The sequence below is a fragment of the Culex pipiens genome, chromosome 1, assembly GCF_016801865.2.
Source record: "Culex pipiens pallens isolate TS chromosome 1, TS_CPP_V2, whole genome shotgun sequence".
Taxonomy (NCBI): Eukaryota; Metazoa; Arthropoda; class Insecta; order Diptera; family Culicidae; genus Culex; species Culex pipiens.
In genome coordinates, this window is record NC_068937.1 from 40494399 (window position 1) to 40514690 (window position 20292).

At 36.8% G+C, this 20292-nt stretch overlaps 1 protein-coding gene across 1 annotated transcript in view; it reads left to right on the forward strand.

Moving 5' to 3' along the window:
• Positions 1-20292, forward strand: part of LOC120415881 (progestin and adipoQ receptor family member 4) — a 98343-nt gene that overhangs the window by 38337 nt on the left and 39714 nt on the right. The window contains exon 3 of the mRNA XM_039577557.2: positions 8001-8216. Coding sequence (XP_039433491.1) covers positions 8001-8216 — 216 coding nt within the window. The remainder of the gene's footprint in view (positions 1-8000; positions 8217-20292) is intronic.

Below are 20292 nucleotides of genomic sequence, written 5' to 3' on the forward strand. Positions count from 1 at the left end.
AAGAGACACTAGTTTGCATACAAGGGAACCAGCCGCGATTTATTAAGTCCGATTTTAGGTTCGATATCGCCCACTGTGCAGCGTCTTGGCAATAATAATAATTTGTGAATTTATTTGCCTACTCCGTCCGTCGACCCGAGTCACAAGAGAATATGTTCAAAGAGGAGAGAATCTGACAAAATACCGGCCTACACTACCTCATTTTGTATTCAATTAGAATTTGGCATTGCTATCAAATGTGTTTTTGATGTTGTGTAAACAACAAAATTTCAAAATATTGTTGATAACATTGATTTTAAGCAATTTGTTCAATGATCAAAGGAAAGCCGATCGCAGACTATTTTGAGTCAGTTTTGAGCTGGGTGCTGAATAGTGGTTCGCAAAACGGTCTCAATTTTGAACTGTCAAAGTGGAACCAATTTACTGTTCGCCAAAAGTAGAGAATATTGTTATTGATCATTACAAAAATGTTTTTTTTTTTCAAGAATGAGGAATTTGTGGCTTTTGAGGATCTGGAGTTGAAGTCAAGAAATCTTTAAAAAGTTGAAGTTGAGATCGTATTTTTTATAATTATGAATTGAAGTTGTTTATGGAGTCGATGCGGTTGTATCCATCCAGAAGCCTTAATCTCAATTTGAATCCGTTTGAAAACACACTGGTTTAGAGAAAAATCTTCTCTGTTTGTTGGATCAGCTTCGTTAGAATTAGCGATCTTTTTCGCTGGACCAGGAAGATCTGTAGGATTCCAAAATCAGCCAGGGAATTTATCTGTGACATCGCAGAATGACACTCTCGCCGCAGCTCTTCGTCATCCCGCATCAAAAAATTATCAAAACTAGCCAAAATGAAACACCAATAACTTATTATAAAACAGCTCATTTACTAGTAAGAAAAAAGTCATGCTTGTGCTTGAGCAGCTTCCTACTTTCTAGATGTAAACAAAGTGGGATCATTCGAAAATCACGTTACACATTCGCTCTATTCATCACCCAGGTTTTGAGCAATAAAGCGCAATCGGTCTCTATGAGACATTCGCTGTACTACCCGATTGGAGTGAGAGGGAGAGAAAAAGAGAGAATTTTCAGTAGCGATTGGTGTGGAAGTGACAAACGGTAGGAATGGATCAGAGGAGTTTTGCATCGCGTTCGATTTGTGCTAACCTGTGAAAGGGTCTGTTTTGAGCAATCAGGACCCTTGTTTCTATATGTTCTATATTTTTTCAAAATTGAGTAAAAAGTTGTTAAAGTTGGACCATGGCCGTTCATGGCCACCCGTCGCGCAAACGAACGACGAAACAAAGAGAAACAGGAAAGTACCGTCATCTGGGGTGAATCGGGACTATAGTCTGAATAAGGACAGCACGTTTTAGAGCACTTAAGAGCTTGCAATTCGGAAATCGATGCACTATTTTTGTTGTTGTTGCTTGTTCTATCCAAAACAAAATTAAAAACATACCAAAAATTAAGAGGTAACAAGGCTAAAACAGCTGTCCCAATTCGCCCCATGTGTCCCGTTTCACCCCAGATGATGGTATCTTTTTTGCAATTCCGCTATGAAACTGCACACAAACAAAAAAACGTGTAATTTTCGGTCAAATAAGATAACACATAACTGGAGCATCTAATCAGACCTAAATTTGTGTTAAATAAGACGTAAAGTTACACGACCAACAATCATCCAAGTTCGTGTAAAATTACATTAACATTAACATATCATTTGGTGGAGAATGATTCTAAAAGGAATCTTGTTGGATAAAAAGAAACGTTTGTTCATCTGAAGTTTATGTTTTTATTGGAACACATTTCAATTCATCACACAATTTCACACAGTCCATAGTAGTCTTATTTTCTTCCTCGCATTGTCACTGAAATTTCATCGCGTCGTTCCATTACAAATTTTCCGGCTTGCCGTTTGGAGTGTTTTGGCCACACAACTGGAGATGTTGCCATGCTTGAAGGAACTCACTTCTTGGGAACTACGGTTTTGGTCCACTCCGGGAACATCCTCTCCAGTGGACAAAACTCGAACTGGAACATCGTCGATTTTTTCTTTGAGCTCGATGATTTCGGCAACCTGCGACAAACCGCAACGAAACGGAAAACGTCAAAACTATTAGTATTCAATTTTGCCATCTCAAGAATGATTAAACTTACCTTTCTCATAGATTTGATTGCCGAAAGCAGGTCCAGGACAGTAAAGAATAAAATTTAGATAATCTTGACGAAAAACGCTGATGAAACAATATTTTTTGCGGCGTCAAACAATATTGGCTAAAGCTCGTGAAATTAGATTTCGTTTGATGTAAAATTACATCAAATTTTATGCTCCAGTTATGTGCATCAAATAAAGCGCGAAGTTGGGTTATAAGCAGGGTTGCGAATGAGCGAGCGCTCACGGAAGGCTAGCTCGCTCCAGCTGGAGCGTGAGTTTTTATCAGGTAGCTCGTGCTCGCTCACGCTCACCGGAGCGTTTTGCGCTCACGTGAGCTGGTGAGCCAAAGTAGGTAGGGGAAATATACTAAGCCGTTCGACCAATTCTCATCACTTTTGCCGTTTTCCGGTATATAACATCAAAATTTTCAGATGTATCAACAATGATTAGTTGCTTGCTCATTTTTATTTGAGCTATTTATTACTTTAGAGCAGTCAAAAACACTTTATGAAAGCTGTAATTCATGATCAAAGTGCTGATAGGCCGATAATAGAAATAGGCTGAGAAAGGGTATAGTTCCCCTAGTTGTTTTTTCCTGTTGAAGCATTTGCCTGTTTGAAACGAAGTTTCTAGAACTATCTCAGCACAGGCAGCAAAAACAGACAAAAAAAAGAAAGTGGTCGAACAAACAAAAGTAGGCAATGAAATGGATTTGATCAGCGAACCGAAATTTACGTTCTACAGTCGACTCTCTGGCTGTCGATCTTCTCGATATCAATAATTCTCCATCTACCGATGAATTTTTCAGTCCCTTCAATCTGCATACTTTAATTATCTTCATTCCTCGATATTTTCCCTTGCTTGAAGGATCTCTTCCTCGACGGTCCCTTGGATTCTGTTTGCTTTGAAAATCTCTTCCGGTTGTCAATAATTTCACTTTCTCATGGCTTGCATAGACATTTTTCTTGGCGAAACGAAGCTTTGAATGGTGTTTGACATTAGTTTGTTTTTGTTTGATGGACGTTGCCATGATTCTCTTCCATATCTGGGTATGAAGAAAAAAATATTTTCAATCGAGTCTTCATTTTGCATCGTTCTGTAAACTGATGATTCTCTTCCTCGACGGTCCCTTGGATATTGACAACCAGAGAGTCGACTGTATTTAAAAGCTAGACATTTTTCGAACAAGGAACAAAAACTAAATTCATAATGTAAACATTCATTCACGTGAAGAGATGGACTGTTTGTTCACAAATCAAATCCATATTGGACCATTGTTGTTATGTATAAAAATATTTACAATTTATGTATATTTTATTTATTTTTAAATAATTTTTTAAACAGTTACAATCATCCATGTTCAAAAAATCATATATAACTTGTAATTGAATGTTTTCAGAGGTTTGATTGCGAAATTGTTGAATAAAATTCACTTGTTGGAAGAAGAGCCAACCTTTTGGTGGTTATTTCAACCCTTAGGAATTTTGAGGCATATATTTAAAAATAGAACTGTTTCAAAAATGTTACCCTTTTTTCTAAAATGTTTGCCAAATAAAGACTAACCTTATAGAAATGATTAGCCGTTTCTAATCACTGAATCGCCGAAAGATTTAATAAACGGAATAACTTTTTTTAATGGTAGCTCATTCTGACCCGCAATCTGGAAATGTAGTCAAAACACTGATTAGGTACATAAAAACAGTTTAATGTTATATTTTAATCAACCAAGCATTTAACCTTGATTCGAACTTACCAAAGCACAACTCCTCTTGAATCAATTCATTGTTTTGTAAGTTTTTCAAATTATTCGCTCTACAGCATTGCCTTGGCGTTCTCGATTACGAGATTCCTACTCCTACTCTAAGGTTTACAGGCCCTTTTATTTAGGCGTCTATACCCCTCCGCCCCTCTCTGCTACAATAAGGCCTTTAAATTGTTAAATATTTTTACATTCGACTGTATGTCTAAAAAACTATTTGACCCTTGCGAATCCAACCTTTTATTTAAAAACATGATTGATGAAAATAAGCTATTCCAATTCATATATCATAAAATTTGTTCACAAAGTCATATTTCCATAGCCCTACTGCACCTTACGCAAAAAAATCCATCTAGAATTGAAAAAAAAAAACTTTCTCAAAAACGTTAAATGATTAGCGACACGTCCAAAATGAGCGCTCCGTGAGCGAAATATGAGCGCGAGCGCGAGCGTGGAGCAAACGCGAGCTGAAAAAATCGAAGCAAACGTCAGCGCGGGCAAACGTGAGCTACACAGAAAAAAATATGTAATTTTACACGACATGGAAACAATGTTTCACATGTAAATTGGCTCTATGTAATATTTAAATTTAATGTAAACTGATATATCTCATGTAAAACCCGTTCATGTAAATCTAAATCTAATGTAATGGCCAAATAACATGTAAATGTTTATCTGGTCGACAAATTTGGACGCTACAAAATCATGTAAATATTGAAATCAATGTAAAAATTGTCTGATGTAAAAAAGATGTCACGTATTTATTTATAATCCAATTATAACAATGAGGCTGACAGCAGTCAAAACAAAACAAATTATTTTGTGGTGTTTGGAGGTGAAACGCGCAGAGATCATGATTATGGATCAAAAACGAGGCGTTGTCTATCTTGCTCGTTCCTATTGCAAAGATCAACTAACTTGAGCAGGATTGACTGTTTGTTTACAATTCGTCTTTGGTGAAATTACCTTGTTTTTCTTGAACAAAAAAATCATAGTGCTGGTATTAGTTATCACTGATTTCAAAATAATCCGCCTCTAATTAGGCAATAGTCATTATTTTGTAGATCAAGCATCAAAACCCCTCGTCGTCAGCTTTCGCCGTCGAGCCTCGGCGCCGCCGGCTCGGTCGTCGTGGCGGCGGAAGAAACGTCAAGGCAACCAAAACAAAACAAATCAAAGCTGAGCTCTGTTCTGTTTCGCGACATTTTTTTGCGTTTGTGATCTTTTTAGTGCCTTTTGGTAAGTTTATTGTCTTTTGAAATATTTTTAAAATTTCGTTGAGTTTTTTTTTCTGTTGCTTGCAGCATCTTGCGTTGGACTATCACCGCGGACCGTTCCGTCGTCAGCTTGCTGTTCGCGTCGAACCCCGCCGAAACGTGAATGTTTTGGCTCTGTCTGGGATGCCACCTTCCGAAGACTGTCGAATCGTATGAAGATGAAGGGCAAGACTTTCTTCCGCCGGAACTGTGGCTGGAGATTTTCAAGTTGCTGGACGGGACATCGATCCTGCAGGCGCGGATGACCTGCCACCGGTGGAGGGAGATTGTCGATGGGTCGCGCTGGCTGCAGGACCTGTTCTGGGTTATCATTGAAGGGATGCTCTTTGATCGGTGGCACGAGTCAGAGAATCTGCCACCGGCAGCGAATGTAACAATGTAAACGGTTAAGATCTTGGAGGTCGATTCGTGGTGGCCTTGGTTCAGTTCTGGACTGCTAAATCAAGGGTTGAAGTGGCGAAAAGGCGCTTTCGACATTGCTGGGTCTACACTCAATGCTAGATATCGTCCATCCCGGAATATTCTGTCTTTGGTAGAGGTATGTAGCTAGGTCTTTAGGTTCAACGTTCAAAGCTCGATTGTGTGATTATTTGTTTGTTTTCAGACAAAGTCTGGTTGCAGATTGCGGCATTGCTTAATGTGTGTGCCTCTTCCACCAGCGGTGATGCCGAGCTGCTGGACAAAGAAATCCAGGACTTACGGTTCTGTTTTAAGAGCAATTCCGTACTAGCTTGGCTGCCGTCGAGGAGGCGGACTTGCAAGACATGAAGGGCTGAACGTCGATCAGCGTGGTGGAAGGGGTGGACGTACGCAAGGTGTTGTCTGGCGGTTACTACTTACTGACGAGTTGGACGAGGAGGAGGAGGTGAAGGAAAAACGGACGTGGTCAAGCGAAGGTCGAAGGTTCGTTCCAAACCGGGCTTCTCTGAGAGGAAGGCCAAACCCCACGAGGCGGTGCAACTGTCGAGAGACCAGAAAATGATGTATCCGTGCAACTTTTGTGTTTAAAAGTAAGTAAATAGCAATACCTACTGAAAGTTTTCATTCTCCTCCACAGAATCACATCAAGACGGACCACGTTGCCGAGCGATCGAAGAGTGCGGTAAGGCGTACGGCACCAAGGGCGCCGTCAACGAACGCGACAACGACGGAAACTGACGCCTCGTGGAAGATGGGTCACGGTCTCAACCAGACGTTGGCCGATAGGTTCAAGCAAGAACTGACCCAGTGAGTAATTTTTGAAGCAAAACTGTATTAAAAAGTGTTAACATCACCTATGCTTTGGATTAATGGTTGTGAAAATACCGATTTAAAATTGCTCCGTTGAATCTAGTATTCAAGATTTCAATCGAATTCTAGATTCAAAAAAATTTTTTGAGTTGTGTACATTTACATTAGATTCATTGGAAATTTACACGATTTCAAAAGATTTTCAGTTTGAACATTTACAATAAAAGTCATGTAAATTTCCAATGAATCTAATGTAAATATACATCATTTATCATGATACCTTTTGGTACATGATAAGTAATGTAAATTTACAGGAATATTTTTTTCTGTGTAGCTCGCGCAGCGCTCCTCCTCACGAATGAGCGAAAAGTGAGCGCTCACGAGCGCGTGAGCGCGTGAGGAACGCAACACTGGTTATAAGTAATGTATTTTAAGGTTTCGCATGATGTAATGGTATTCAAACGAGAATTTCAACAGTTTACGTCAAAATAAACATAATTTTACTTAGATTATGCGATTACATGTTTTGGTATTAGGTATAATAAACGATCACGTCAAATGTAATATTCCAAGTTTTTCAAGTGTGTGTCAACTTTTCCTGTTCTTTGGAAGAGACGAAACGGCCTTCTTTTCCTAACAAAAAAAAAAAAACAGTGCTGATGAGCAGTACTTTTCTGCACAGTTTGTAGTGCTTGTATGGATATTACTTTGGTGAAACATGCATTTTCACATTTTTGAAATTATAAAATTCATGTTTTATTGTTTTATGAAACTAACACCGTAGAAGTATAGCCCTGGATGTCCTGAACAACTCTCCGCGCCACAAAAAAGATACATAGTTTTCAAAAGTAGTGTATTGAAATAATCAGTGAAACTCACATTTTTTGCTGTTGGCAAAGTAATCATGAAATACAAAATAAACACGATTTTTCTTATATTTTGATGAGCCTCACGTAAAATCGTTATGAAGAAATATTTAGAAGACATTATTTCGTTAAATTTCACCCGATTCCTCGAATATATTAAAGTTTACGAAAGTTTCCACTTGACTTGGCAGTGTTGGCAAAAAGTATGATTTTTACCGAGTATTCCGAAATTTCTCTCTTGAACGCTATGTAACTTTTGTTAGAAACAAGTTAGCACCGTACTGTTTTCGAGAGAGTTGTTCAGGACTTCGAGGGCTATACTTCTACGGTGTTAGTTTCATAAAATAATTAAACATGAATTTTTGAATTTCAAAAATGTGAAAATGCAAGTTTCCCCATAGTAATTTCTATTCCTAACGTTTGAGATCACTGATTTCTATCGGTTTGGATCGTTTTCGTCCAGTTTCCTCTACCTCCTCTTCTTTGATTTAACGGAACTTTGTACTAAGGTCCATCGATGTCCAGCTAATGAAAAGCTAAAATCTAATGGGTTGAAAATTGCTTTTCCTCCATCAGCACTATGAAGGACGACGCTAATTGAGTTTCCCTGTCCCGCCACCAAGCACTGCTCATCTCCTGTTTGTGAAATTTTCAACCTATAGATCAACCATACATTTTCTAATAATTCCTTCATCTTCTTCCGTCTCTTTCCCGCAGGCATTCCAATAGTGTACATCCTGGCCACAGTTCCGGCAATGATGCCATGGGAGAAGGAGTACCGCTTTCTCTCGTGGTGCCATCTGGTCGGTTCTGTTGCGCCCTGGTGCGGCAGCTTCGTCTATCACCTCTTCATGAATTTGGAACTCGGCGAGGGAATGTACTACCGGCTGCTGCAGCTCGACATGCTCGGCATCTGGATCAGCCAAAGCTTTGGTGAGTCCAACATTCGCGACGAACGGAAACGTTCTTTTCCTTGTTCGGAGAGATCTCTGGAAGTGTTCCCAAAATTGACGATTGTTGAAAACAGTGCGTTGGCATCTCGAAGCAGTGTGAAAACGTCCAGAGATTTCGACATTTTGCAGACTGTAGGGAAAAGAATGTTTGTACTTTTTTTTGTTTCTTGTGTTTGGAAGAGCTCTCAAGACATTAAAATCTCGTTAAGTGGTTCAAAAGGTTAGCTGTAATGTGTTGAAAGCTCTTAAATTTTGTTTTGTTATTCATTTTGATTGAAATATGTTGTTTAGGCGCGATCAGTCATTTTTTTCTCAAGATCTGAGGTAACTTTTCAATAGGAGCTAATCTCGGTAGTTCTCAAGCGAGATAACGCCCTCTTGAAAAGTTACCTTACATATTATGTAAGCTTTCACATATTTTACTACAAAAAAATCAATTCGACAGTTTGCTTCTTTCTGACTGATGAGAATAGAAAATGAATAAAATAAAAATATGAAAAAGTTTTCCACTAATCGTTTCCTCGAATATGTCATGATGGGAGCATAAACTTGTCACTACAAATTACTTCACCCGATTTTCACCACACCACGGGACACATGTCGGCTTTTCACTTGAGTTTGAGTTTCGCAAACACTCACTCAATGCCATCCTCCCACATTCTACCACATACACACACACATACATCCGCTAAGTAAACGAACATAAATTGAATTTGAGCTACAAATTGAATTCCAACTCCGACGCACAACGCATGCCACGCCACCACCAGCATGGAATGCAAATAAAAATACCACATTCATCTCAATTCAACGTTCGAGCATTTTGCCCCGAACCAAGCAAGAGTTTCTCTTGTGCGAATAATATCAGGACTGACAGTTTTTCAAGTGCAAGGTCGACCCCACTCTTCCAAGGAAAAGAAGAAGAAAAATTGTAACTTTTTTTTAACAAGAATCCTGCTGATAGCAATTTTTCTATCGTTCCATCCTGGCGCGGACGCCTGACAAGTGTGACAACTTCAAGTTGCGATATAAACGGAGAAAGAAAAAATGAGGTTACGGTCCGCACCCAAAAGGTGGTTTTATTCTTGGAGGGATAAAATTTTCTGAAAGGAAAGAAGCATTTAAAAGGTCTAAATTGAATCTAGGTTGAAAATCCTGCAAACAAAAATACATTTTTCCAGTAGACAAAAGGCTGTAAAATTGCAATCATAGTCACTTCATGTTCTCAAATCTCTTCGCCAAAATTGGCCAGCGGTCAAAAGAGGAAAGATAAACTTTCAATTCTTCGATTCTGCAGTAGAAAAGAAAGCATTGTCCTGTTTCCTTTGCGCAAAACTTCTGTATAAATTGATTCGATCAAAAACTGTTATTTCTAAAGTCAGCTCTATATAAAGAAAACATCCGCTCTGATGCCGGTGGTGGTGGGGGTGGTTTTATTTATTCGTGCCTCGTTCACGTTTCCATTATTTGCCGATCAATCAGAAATACCTTTTTGGCGCTTCAACCGAAAACTTCCAGCACCACGACGAACTTTTCATGCTTATTACGCCGTGGTGAAATTGCTTCTCGGACAGTTTTTGTTAATAAATAAGTTTCTCGAGTTAGAATAGAGGGACAGGGACAAGGTAGGAAAAAGTAAGCAATTTTGATCAGCTGACTCGTCAATTTAGTCAAGATGAAACCATGAATCCTCGTGGTTCCCAACATCCTGGCTTTGCGATCGTATTTTTATGAGTTGCAAAACAATCATCTCAAAATGACATTCCTCCCCAAGCTTTTCTCACCGTCGAACGTGATGAACACGATGGCGATAATTTATCCCGAACTCTAAAAAAAAAAAAAAAAATCGACGAGGAAACTACATTTTTTTATGAGCACCACTCAGCGATGAAAGAATTTTCATCAAAGGAAAATCATTTGACGCTCATCAAGAGAAAAAGTCGGAAGGGTTCTCTCCTCTCTCGCGCACAAAAGATCGGTGAAAGGAATCTCAAAAAATCATCATCTTGATTATTCGGTGGATCGTCTATTTCACTACTATACTTGCAGGTGTAACGTCACACGTCGAAGAACTATCTGTCACTTTTTGAAGGGCAATGTGTGTAAACAAAACGAAATAAATAATTTTAAGTGATGCTAACAAGGAAAATTCCCAAAAGAGCAATTCCATGCCAAATAGGGAATCGGTTGTACCCGACCCTCTCCGATTTCAATGAAACTTTGTAGACATGTTATCCTTCGCTTGTATAAGCCATTTTTGTGTATATGGAGCCAGTTCCACTCGATAATGACATTTGAGAAGGGCGTAAGTGTTTTAAATATTTTTGTAATTCGGAATTTAAATATTTCTGTATTTCGAAGCCGTTGCATCGTATCAAAAAGTGGTCAAAGACAAACTTGTAGGAAATTTGACGGGCTTTTCGATAAAAATACACTGAAAGAAAAAAACACCCAACTTTTATGAGATTTTTTGATTTTTAAGTTTAAAAGTCAAATTTGAGGGGGAGCCCACGATTTTTTTTCGTTCAAAATTTTTGTGAAGATAGCCTAAGATGTTACAAAAAGACTCACGAAAAATGCAGGATGGAGCAACTCACCTAAAAAAATACAAAAATCATTTACTGAAACTGTTTTTTTGAAAAGTGCTCTAAACGTCAAAATTTTCAAAAACCGAATACGGGAATCGATTCTCCAGACAATTTTACATAAAAGTCTCCATATTGACCATTGTCCTAAGTCCAATCCTTGTAAAGTTACAGCGGTTTAAAAATAAAAGTGATGAAAAAATTGGTTTTTTGATGGTTTTTGGCAATTTCTATATGACAGACTTGATTTTTCAGTCTCGTAAATATTTTTACCGGAAAGCTCGTCAAATTTCCCATAAGTTTGTCTTTGACAACATTTAAATTGGATGTATGAGCTTGCAGATATAAGCTAATTACATTGCCCATAATTAAGGCTACCAACTCTTGCTAAGCCAAAATCCGTATACTTTACCGATATGACACCATGGTATAACAAAAACTGTCAAGGAATTATTTAGATAAGTTTGGAATTTGGGAATTAAAAATATTTTTGTTATACGTTTAAAAGTTTACGAAATGCCAAGTTTGCTTTTACGAATAATATTATTGTTAGTGTTTTCACGAAAACATTTCTAGAGGTCCTATAAATACAAGCACAACACAAGGTTTTCACAAGCCAAAATTTGATCTTTTATTTAATAAATATGTTTTGTAAGGCAGTGGCAGTGCGTGGCCGAATGGTTACGCTGTCCGCTTTGTAAGCGGATGATTCTGGGTTCGATTCCCATCTGCTACAACCTTCCATCGGATGAGGAAGTAAAATGTCGGTCCCGGCCTTGGTTGTTAGGCCGTTAAGTCATTCCAGGTGTAGGAGTCGTCTCCATGCCATAAGTACAAACACCACAACAAACCAAGCCTACTCCGGTGGAATCGCTGGCGGCGGTTGGACTCGCAATCCAAGGTCGTCAGTTCAAACACTGGGGTGGAAGGTTCCTTGGAGTAGAAAGAGGTTTGGATGCTCTCCCCATTCAAGCCTTCGGACTCCTAGGTTTGAGCAGAAACTTGCAATAGAGACCACAAAAGACCCGGGGGTCGTTAATGTGGATGGTTTGATTTTTGATTTTTTTTTGTTTTGTAAGGATTTTGAAAAGAACAATCATTGACAATCAAGTTTGAACCGAGGGAAACCCGGAAAGTTATGCAAGTTATCCCTTTAAAATCAAACTGACAGTTAAATAAAAATATCTTATTAGAGAAAGCTTTGGCCCAATCAAAAAAGCAATGAAATAATTCCGTACAAATCCGTATTATGCAAAAAATTCCGTACCAAAATTCCGGCCTGTTAAAAATCCGCGGAGAAGGTTGAAAATCCGTACGGTAAGGAAAAAATCCGTACAGTTGGTAGCCTTACCCATAATTGAAAACATCATATTTTTTCAGTGTAGTATAGTAACCTGGATAGTAAATTAGCTTATATCTGTAAGCCCATACATCCAATTGAAATGTGGTCAAAGACAAACTTATGGGAAATTGGACGAGCTTTCCGGTAAAAATATTTACGAGACTGAAAAATCAAGTCTGTCATATAGAAATTGCCAAAAACCATCAAAAAACCTATTTTTTCAACACTTTTATTTTTAAAACCGCTGTAACTTCACAAGGATTGGACTTAGGACAATGGTCAATATGGAGACTTTTATGTAAAATTTTCTGGAGAATCGATTCCCGTATTCGGTATTTGAAAATTTTGACGTTTAGAGCACTTTTCAAAAAAACAGTTTCAGTAAATGATTTTTGTATTTTTTTAGGTGAGTTGCTCCATCCTGCATTTTTCGTGAGTCTTTTTGTAACATCTTAGGCTATCTTCACAAAAATTTTGAACGAAAAAAAATCGTGGGCTCCCCCTCAAATTTGACTTTTAAACTTAAAAATCAAAAAATCTCAAAAAGTTGGGTGTTTTTTTCTTTCAGTGTATTTTTATCGAAAAGCCCGTCAAATTTCCTACAAGTTTGTCTTTGACCACTTTTTGATACGATGCAACGGCTTCGAGATACAGAAATATTTAAATTCCGAATTACAAAAATATTTAAAACACTTACGCCCTTCTCAAATGTCATTATCGAGTGGAACTGGCTCCATATACACAAAAATGGCTTATACAAGCGAAGGATAACATGTCTACAAAGTTTCATTGAAATCGGAGAGGGTCGAGAAAAAAGTACCTGAAAAATTCCTGTTTTGGGCTGGAATTGCTCAAAAATCTTCAACTGATTGATTTTATTCGAGAAGTTCGGGGGCGATTTTCTTTTGCGTGATTCACCTCCTCTCTCTTTCGCGGGTGAAAAAAGTTCTCAAGGGAAAATGTTTTTTTTTTGCGATTTTCATCCCTGGCACCACTAGATTTACTAAGTTTTATATGATTTATACACCCAAATTTAAAGAACGAGGGGATAGTCCTCACGAAAAGAAACGTGAGGAAAGTGCTATTTTGCGAGAGTATAGTCCTCTCGCGTGTTCATTCGTTCATTGGAACAGTTCATCCTATTGAGTGGCTTATATAGACAAATGACCGTCACTTAATCACCGAACCATGGTGGCCCATACGGCAAAAGCACGGTTCAATACGCTGAAGGTCTTGGGTTCGAGTCTCGGTACCGGAACTTTTTATTTTTTGATAAAAGAACTTTTCATGAAGATGAACCCATGAGTAAAGTACTCTCGGTAATTTCGGGATTTATCCTCTCAGTCCGCACACAGTACCATTAAATCATGGTAATATTACATCTGGGAAGGGGTACATCTTTAACGTCAGAAAAAAGTTGTAATTCAACCTCTGGAAATGTGTAATTTTACCACTTTTCTGGTGTAATGTCTTTTTAAGTCTAAATTGAGATAAAATTACATCATAAAAGAGGTAATATTCAACCTTCCAAAGTTACAGCTTCCAAATTTACATTATTTTTTACTGTATAGGACCATTTCTGTCAAGAAGGGCCACGAAGTTTTTTTTTTAATTGATTTAAAAATCGATTTTGAATGCTTTGTAGTCGTACAAAGTGTCATTGTATCAAAAATCAAATTATTCACTCAACAGCATTGCCTTGGCGTTCTCGACTGCGAGATTCCTACTCGAAACTAGGTGTCCGAAGGCTTGATTGTTGAGGCAATTGCTAACCTTTTTTACACCTAAGCTCTCATCCACCCCGGGATTCGAACTGACGACCTTTGGATTGTTAGTCCAGCGCGCGATCCGATTGATCCACACAGGCACACATTCAAAATATAGCCACCAATCAAGACTAGCATTTTAAATGGGCTTAATATTCAATGTTTGGCCCTTTTAAAATGTTAGTCTTGATTTAAAAAATTTCAAAATATTTTTTTCGAAGAGATCGGAAAATTTCACGAATGTTTCATGCATTAACATTGATAATCGGACCATTAGTTGCTAAGATATCGACATTAGAAAATGGTGGGTTATTTTGTTGGTGAGATTAGGAAAACTTCAATTTTCGTGTTTCTTTTTCTTAAAGCGGCTCTATCTCAGCAACCCGAGGTCCAATCTTTTTTTCTTTTTTTTTTCTTTTTTTTTTCTTTTTTTTTTTTTTTTTTTTTTTTTTTTAATGGCCCACCACACTCCCCCACACCAAAAAGCTCTAGGAACTTCCTGGTAGTGGACGCAAACTATCCTTAGCTCGTACACACATAAACAAGAAAATTGAAAATAAAAATTGAGCCAAGGACTAATTAGATGTGCGGTGAGTTAAACTACAAGGATGGTATCCCAGTGGAAGAGTCTTCCTTTTAAGGGATCCACGAAATTAAAATTTATTATTTAAAAGCTAACATTGACGAGTGATTACTTAAAACTAAATTGATGAATTAAATAGTTCGTTGAGTTTTTGTTTAAAATATTCTTTGATTTTTGCATTAAAAGTGGAGCGGTTATTTACTAATTGCAAATTGCTTGGAAGTGAATTATATAGCGTAGGTCCTGTAAACTTGATTCGTTTTTGGCCACGTGTTGTAACTGCTCTAATGCTTAGAATGTTATTCGATTGGCGGGTTCTTCGTGAGAGATTCGAATTTGTAAATTCTATGGTGTGGTGAAACATAGGATTGTTAAGTACATCATGGACAAAAAGTAATGTCTGTTTTTCACAGAGAAAGGCTAGTGGTAATATGTTATGACAATTATCAGAGTAAAGTTCATGAGTTGAATAAAGTATTGGTTTTTTGAAAATAATTTTCAGGCATCGGTTTTGTAAGGTTTGTAACTTTAATAAATGAGAACTAGCGGTATGTCCCCATACAGAAATTAGGTAATTTATTTGAGAGTGGATGTAGGCATAATAATATGTTAACAGCGTTTTTGATGGAACAAATAGCCTTACCCTCCACAAAATTCCAATGTACGACGAAACACGTTTTTCAATTAAGTTAATGTGGTTAATCCAGGACAACACAGGATCAAATAGAATTCCCAAGTATTTAAAACAATACACTTTTTCAATTATGTTACAACCAAGCCTAACTTGATCGTGATCGGGCACAATTTTTCTAATAGATTTGAATATCATATATTTCGTTTTGGAAGCATTAAGCGACAATAAGTTTGCATTAAAATATTCATTCAAAATTCGAAGATCTTTTTCCATGAGTGATATTATTGTGTGAATGTCATTGTGAGGATAAAATAACGCAGTATCATCCGCAAAAAGTCTTGCATTTCCATTAAGTTTCAATCTACCCAGATCATTAATAAACAATAAGAATAATAATGGCCCAATGTTACTACCTTGTGGTACACCAACGTTGATGGGAGATAGAGAGCTACACTCACCTTCAATGTGAACAAATTGTTTTCTATTTGTCAAATAACTTTTGATTACTTCATTAGCAACACCTCTGATACCATAACATTCTAGTTTGTTAAGTAAAATGTTGTGATTGAGCGTATCAAACGCCTTCTTCAAATCTAAAAAAAGACCACCAACAAATTTCCCTTCATCAATTCCTTTCACAACCTCATCTACTAGTTCAATCACAGCTGTTTGAGTGCTAGACCCTTGTCTAAACCCATACTGGAATTTATAAAAAAACATCATGTTTGTTAAAAAAATCAATCAGTCTAGACACTAGCATTTTTTCTAAAATTTTATTAAAAACTGACAACGTAGAAATTGGGCGATAATTATTACAATCCCAAGCATCACCAGATTTGTAAATTGGGACAACTTTTGCAATTTTCAGGCAGTCTGGATAAGAACCTGTTTGAACAATTAAATTAAAAATTTGAGATAAAATTTTTGCAAAGGCTACAGCATTCATTTTAAGAACAGCTGCTGGAATTTTGTCAGGTCCACTACTTTTCTTATTTTTCAAATTTTGTATTAATAATATAACTTCATTTATCGAGGAGGGCTGAAGAAATACGGACTCACTTACTCGTTGAACATTACGAAGTGGACAGACATTAGACGCAGGAATATTATTTGCCAAATTTTGTCCAATACTAGAAAAGAAATTATTAAAAACATTGCAAACTTCCACATTATTTGTTATTTCATTGCCGTTATTTATAAGTGTAATTTTTTCCCGACTAGTAGAGTGACCAAATATTGATCGAATATTTTTCCATAGTTTTGAGTGAGGCGTATTTGTTAATAAATTTTCAAAATATTTTTTTTTAGTTTGAGCTTTCGATGAGTCCAGCTTTTAAGTGACATAAGAAAGCATTTCGCAAAGATGCTGATCTAAAGGATTTCGTTTAACTCGTTGCAAATAGTTTTCTTTGATTCTTATTAATGTCCAGAGATCTAAGGTCATCCACGGACAAGCAGTTCCCTTCAAATTAACTTTTTTGTAAACAATTTTTGAAAAACGTTCAAGTAATGAATTATAAGTGGTAGAAATGGATTGTAAAGTTGATTCAACGTCGACGACAATATCTATATTATTCAAAAAAATTGTGAACTCTCGATTAAGTTGGTAATGATTTACAATTTTTTTTAGATAGCACCACAGGTTCCTTAGCTGTTCTCGTTTTGAAAGTAGAAATAATTGGTATGTGGTCGCTGATACCCAGAAAATCAATTGTATCATTTCTAATCCGGCTAACGTCATTCAGTTTAGAAATCACATGATCAAGTATATTGGCACTGGCTGGTCTGGTTGCGTATGTGTTTGTAGTTATAAAACTAAATGATTCTAGTAACATTTTGTATTTCGTGACTGTATTCAAATTGGCATGATTGACTGGGACGTTAATATCACCAGTAATCAAGCAAAAATGGTTAGGTTTAGTTGAGTTCATAATATTTTCCAAATAGTCACTAAAAACATTGAAATCATAACTAGGAGGCCGATAAATGCCATGAACATCATAATAATGACCCTTAAGATTTATTTCGATATGAATGTGATGAAAACCATTTACATAAAAATTTTGTATTACTTTGTTTTTAAGATTTTTGTTAACATACACCGCTAGACCACCGCTTGAATCTTCCCTACAGGAAAAAACTGCTTTATAATTAGGTAACGTCATGATTCGAAATCCGGACACTTAGTACCATATTATTTTTGTTATAGCTGGCAAAAAATCATGTAATGAGTTGGAAATGTAGAAATATCATCAGGATTTAGTATAAACAGTCAGTTTTAAGAGAATGCATGCAAAATATGTCTTTTCTAACATTTTTTAATCAGAATTTGAAAATTAAAATGCTTTGTTGTGCTTCGAATCCCGGACGTTGTTAAAAGCTGATTCGAAATCCGGACACTTTTGCTTCGAATTCCGGACACTCGATTTTGTTTATGAATCTCACAAATTTGGACTGAAATGTTAGTGAATGGCATTCTTTAGGTCACAAATAAGCTGTTAACATCAAAACAATCGATAGTTTATAAGAAAATTTGCTAGAATTTAAGGAAATCAAAAACATAAATTTCTGCTTTGCCTTCCCGGTGCCTCGGACGCCTGTGAAATATTTCCGTTGAAATGTTTCGCATTTCTGGTAAACTTATAATTTTATATTATTTGATTGTTTTGGCATTAACTACAGCGTTCAAACAAACTTTAAATGAAAGTTGATGTTAGAATTCATCAAATAACACAGTTTTGACATTCATAATGCGAACTTATATCCAAATAATTGATAAAACAAGTTGAAGTGTCCGGGTTTCGAAGCGTCCGGGAATTCGAATCATGACGTTATTTCATAAAGATTACAATTTTCACGCTTCAGCAAAGTTTCGCCGATTACAAAAATATCAATTTCGGTGTGCATTTTATCGATAATATGTAGAATTTCATCAAATTTAGATAAGTTATTAATTCCCCGTACGTTCCACTGAAAAATTTTTAAAGAATGATTGTTACTTACATAGCTACTATTAAAATCACTAAAATTGTCATGAAAGAAATTTTCTACGTTTTCAAACATTGCGAAAAATAATCAAAATCAAATTCTTCACTGATAAAAATATTAAGCCTTTTTTTTGTCCTTTTTACGCTTTGGGGATTTGATTTCTTCATCGTTATCATTATTCTTGTGTAAAGCTATAATACGAATAAGGTCGTCGCGATTTGAAATTTTTTCCACTTTTGCATCATCATCTTTTTTAACGAGGATCGCACCATTGCGACCAGGCCAGACATATTTAATGTTCAGCATATTTTGAGATTCACGCATTTCTTTTAAGAGATTTTGTGAAAAAGCTGTAAGTTCTTCACGAATTGCAATTTTCGACCCATTTCCATTTATAACCAAAGATTTGTCAATTGATGTTGAAACCAGTTGTCCAAATTCAGCCTTTTTATCTAAAACAAAATCTTTCATAGCTGAGTCTTTAAGAATAACTCTGATAGGAATAAAAGTGTTTCTATTTTTATTATCTTTATTGCTCCCTCGAGTGTAAAACCGAGACGCAGATGCAATTGAATCAGGGGTTAAATTGGCACCAATTTGCTTGAAAGTTTTTAGAACTAGATCAGACACATTTTCACTGGCTAATGAAGGCATTCCAAGAATAACAACATTACTCGAAACCGATTGCCTGTTCACTTTGTCAAAGTTCATTTCAAGTTTGTTGACAATTGCCGAAAGAGAGGAATGTGAGTGTTTAACATGTTTTAATTCAAGTTTTAATTTTTCATTTTCAGTTTTTAGATCAGTGAAATCAGACGCAATTTTATCAAACTTCTCTGATAGGAAATTTTGTGAAGCTTCAACCGCACTAGTAATTGTTTTCACCTCACTTTTAACTTCCTGCATTTGATCAGATACAACACTTGCCACTGTAGCGTTTAATTTATTACTGATTGATGAAAAAAAAGATTTATCATTTTGTTGCATTTCAATAATTTTTTTGTATATTTCGGAACATTTTGTTGAGCAGAAGTAAGGATTTTTCCTTATACGACTAACAGCCATGCCTCTTATGCCTTTGCATTCAAGGTGAACTGCTGCAAAGCAGTACATGCAGATTAGTAGCTTATGTTGATCAGTTTCTAATTTATTACAGAGGCCGCAGGTAAAATCAGCATTATCGTCTTCCCATTCCATCTTAATGCAAGTAATAATTTAACACACAAAATTGACAAAAAATAACAACGAACTACAAATATGAAAAGTTATTTAAGAAAAATAGATAATTTAACCGCACATCTACAAGGAAAAAACCCCAAAGTGGGGAAAAAAACCAAACACAAAACTGTCGGTCAACTTATAACAAATTCTTGATGAAACAGCTGATTTTGCACGAGTCCAAATTGCGGGTCAAAAGAGTAGAGTATACACACATACCTTTATCATCACTTCGTGTTATCGTCTGTTTGCATGTACAACCGAAGTAAGTCACTCAGAGCGACCGGTTGCGAGACGCTTCGTAACAGTACTCAGAGGTTGTTCGGAAAAAAAACCACGAAGCCTGCCTCTGGATGCAACCACAGACACTCCGAAGATACGCGCGGGTCTTCCTGTACAAGTACAACGAGTGCCGTTATTGAGCAAACCGTCGTGACCCAGCACACAATAAAAACCTCGACCACTCTAGAGTCAAACCGCGGGACTCACGCACCCAGAGCTTGCACGAGCGCCGATATTTTAGGCCGGGGACACAACTGCAGAATTTTTTTCCTACTAAACCACTTTTCTTGATTCACGTACACCAAGCAACCACAGTCTGAACAACCACAGCAGTTGTATTGATGCAGCCAGAACGACAGAACACCACAGCTGATCAGAATACCGCTGGTACAGATACAACTTACGCACTTTAACCACAAAATGGATTGTCAGAAGATAATCGGCCGGTAAGCCAAAAATCCCCCCGAGCCAAACCCAACTATCCCACCAGTAATTCACTATTCACTAGCCGAAATTTGTGACAGTATCACTAATTAATGATTTGAATCACTCCGAATTGATCACGGGTTCGTAAAACACTTGATAATTATCAAAAAATTAAGCGCCTTGAGGAGGTGCAAACTATCACCGTCAACTGTGTGTGTGTGTTGAATGTCTA